Source organism: Priapulus caudatus, unplaced genomic scaffold (genome assembly GCF_000485595.1).
Source record: "Priapulus caudatus unplaced genomic scaffold, Priapulus_caudatus-5.0.1 Scaffold109, whole genome shotgun sequence".
Taxonomy (NCBI): Eukaryota; Metazoa; Priapulida; class Priapulimorpha; order Priapulimorphida; family Priapulidae; genus Priapulus; species Priapulus caudatus.
The window spans coordinates 97,104-99,655 of NW_014577170.1; the positions used below are offsets into that span (position 1 = coordinate 97,104).

The window sequence follows — 2,552 nt, forward strand, 5'->3', positions numbered from 1 at the left end:
CGCGCGGTGACCCCGTGGGAACGACGGCGGATTCGCCGCGGATCCGGTAGCGCCCCCTGCCGGACTAACCCCGATGCGCGCGTGAACGCGCGTCGCTGCACGCGCGCGCGCTGACAGAACAACATGTCGAATTCGGAACAGAACGTCGACGGCGGCGTCGCGCCGACGGTCGACCACAGCAACGTAGCGTTCCAGTACGACGGCTCGTCGCGGCCCGTCGCCGCACCCGCGTGGGCATCCCCGCCCGCCGCCGCAGCCGCCGCCGCTGCCGCCATGCAGTCGCTGTCGCCGAAGCGCAGCAACCACACGCTCGACGTCAACCGCTCTCGCTCGTTCAACGACGGCGCCGCGACGGCCGCCGCGCACCGCTTCTGGGAGAAGGACCCGCCGCCGACAACGGTGGCGCCCCCGCGCGGCAACCACGTCGGCGGCGGCGGCGGCGACGACGCGGAGGTGCTGATCGACGAGGCGGGTGACCGGTTCGTCTGGGAGCACCACACGATGACGCTGACGCGCGTCGCCGGCTTCGGTTTCGGCATCGCCGTCAGCGGCGGCACGGACAACCCGCATTTCGCGAGCGGCGACCCGTCGGTGGCGATCTCGGACGTGCTGCGCGCGGGCCCCGCCGAGGGCAAGCTGCTCATCAACGACCGCATCCTGAGCGCGAACGGCGCGCCACTAGAGGGCGTCGACAATGCGACGGCGATCCGCGTGCTCATGGAGAGCGGCGACACGGTGGCGCTGCGCGTGCGCCGCAAGACGCTGCTCGCCGCCGAGCCGGATGAGACGCCGCGACGAGTCGTGCTGGCGCGCGCGCGCCGCAAGGCCGACTACGGCGTCGTGCTAGGCTGCCGGCTCTACGTGCGCCGCATCGTCGGCGACAGCGTCGCCGCGAACGACGGCACCGTGCGCGAGGGCGACACCGTGCTCAAGCTGAACGGCACCGCCGTCGAGACGCTGTCGCTCGCCGACGCGCAGAAGATCATCGACAAGGGCAACAAGGACAAGCTGAGCCTCGTGATCTCGCGCGGCGCGGCGCGGCCGCCTCCTCCGTTCGTCGTCACCGGCAGCGGCGGCTCCATGCACGACGTGAACTACGCGGTGGCAGCGGCGGCCGGGATGGCGCGGCCCGCGTCGGCGCACGACGCGCGCTCGCCAGACGGCCGCAAGCCGAGCAACATCGAGGGACTGCAGCGCATGCCAAGCCGCAACCGCAACCCTGTCTACGAGGCCGGCGGACTCGGACGCCTCGAGGAGCCGCCGCCAGGGGGCGTCGCGGTCGCGCGCACGCCGTCGTCGCCGGGCAGCGGCGGGGACGAGCCGCCGCGGTCGCCGCCCGTGCCTCCGCCGCCGCCGCCGCCCGCGCAGCCGCACCCGGGGCTCGGCGACCGCCAGCTGGCGCTCACCAACGGACAGCTGCCGGTGCCGATCTACGAGGGCTACTACAGCAACGTCGGGCAGCGCGCGCCGCCCGACCCGCGCTTCATCTCCTTCCGCAAGGAGGGCAGCGTCGGCATCCGGCTCACCGGTGGCAACGAGGTGGGCATCTTCGTCGCAGCGGTGCAGCCTCGCAGCGCGGCGGCGCTCGCGGGGCTGCGTCCGGGCGACCGCATGCTGAAGGTGAACGAGCGCGCGATGGAGAGCGTGACTCGCGAGGAGGCCGTGCTCTTCCTGCTCAGCCTGCGCGACCAGATCGACATGATCGTGCAGTTCCGGCGCGACGAGTACGAGCGCGTCGTCGCGATCCAGCTCGGCGACAGCTTCTACGTGCGCGCGCACTTCAACTACGAGCAGACGGAGAAGGGCGAGCTGAGCTTCCGCACGGGCGACGTCTTCCACGTCAAGGACACGCTGCACAATGGCGTCGTCGGCGCGTGGGAGGTCGCGCGCGTCGGCCGCGGCAACGAGGAGACGCAGATCGGCGTGCTGCCGAATCAGAGTCGCGCCGAGCAGCTGGCGCTCGCCGCGGCGGCGTCCGGAAACGGCAGCGGCACAAAGACGATCGGCCGCTCGACGTTCTTCCGGCGGCGCAAGAGCGCGCGCCGCTCCAAGTCGCTCAACCGCGACCACTGGGACGAGATCGTCTTCTCGGAGGCCGGCTCCAAGTTCCCGGCGTACGAGAAGGTGCGCTGGAAGTACCCGGGCTTCGTGCGCCCCGTCGTCATCTTCGGCGCGCTCGCCGACGTCGCTCGAGAGCGCCTCCTGGCGGACATGCCCGACAGCTTCGAGTCTCCGCAGACGGAGGCCGGCGACGGCAGCGGCGGCAGCGAGAAGAACAATCGGTCGGGGATCGTGCGTCTCGGCGCGATCCGCGAGATCATTGAGCGCGATCGCCACGCCGTGATCGACGTGACCCCGAACGCCGTCGACCGGCTCAACTACGCGCAGTACTACCCGATCGTCGTCTTCCTGCGCGCCGACGGCAAGAGCCAGGTGAAGACGCTGCGCGCGCGTGCGGGCCGCGCCGGCGCCGGCCGCGGCTCGCGCAAGCTCTACGAGACGGGCGTGCGGCTCGAGAAGACGTACGCTCACCTGTTCACGGCGACGGTGTC

At 71.9% G+C, this 2,552-nt stretch overlaps 1 protein-coding gene across 1 annotated transcript in view; it reads left to right on the forward strand.

The window, feature by feature from the left end:
• The first annotated feature begins 273 nt into the window (after nt 1–273).
• LOC106805305 (tight junction protein ZO-1-like) overlaps nt 274–2,552 on the forward strand; it is a 6,916-nt gene continuing 4,637 nt past the window's right edge. Inside the window, exons 1-2 of the mRNA XM_014806846.1 lie at nt 274–399; nt 454–2,461. Coding sequence (XP_014662332.1) covers nt 274–399; nt 454–2,461 — 2,134 coding nt within the window. The remainder of the gene's footprint in view (nt 400–453; nt 2,462–2,552) is intronic.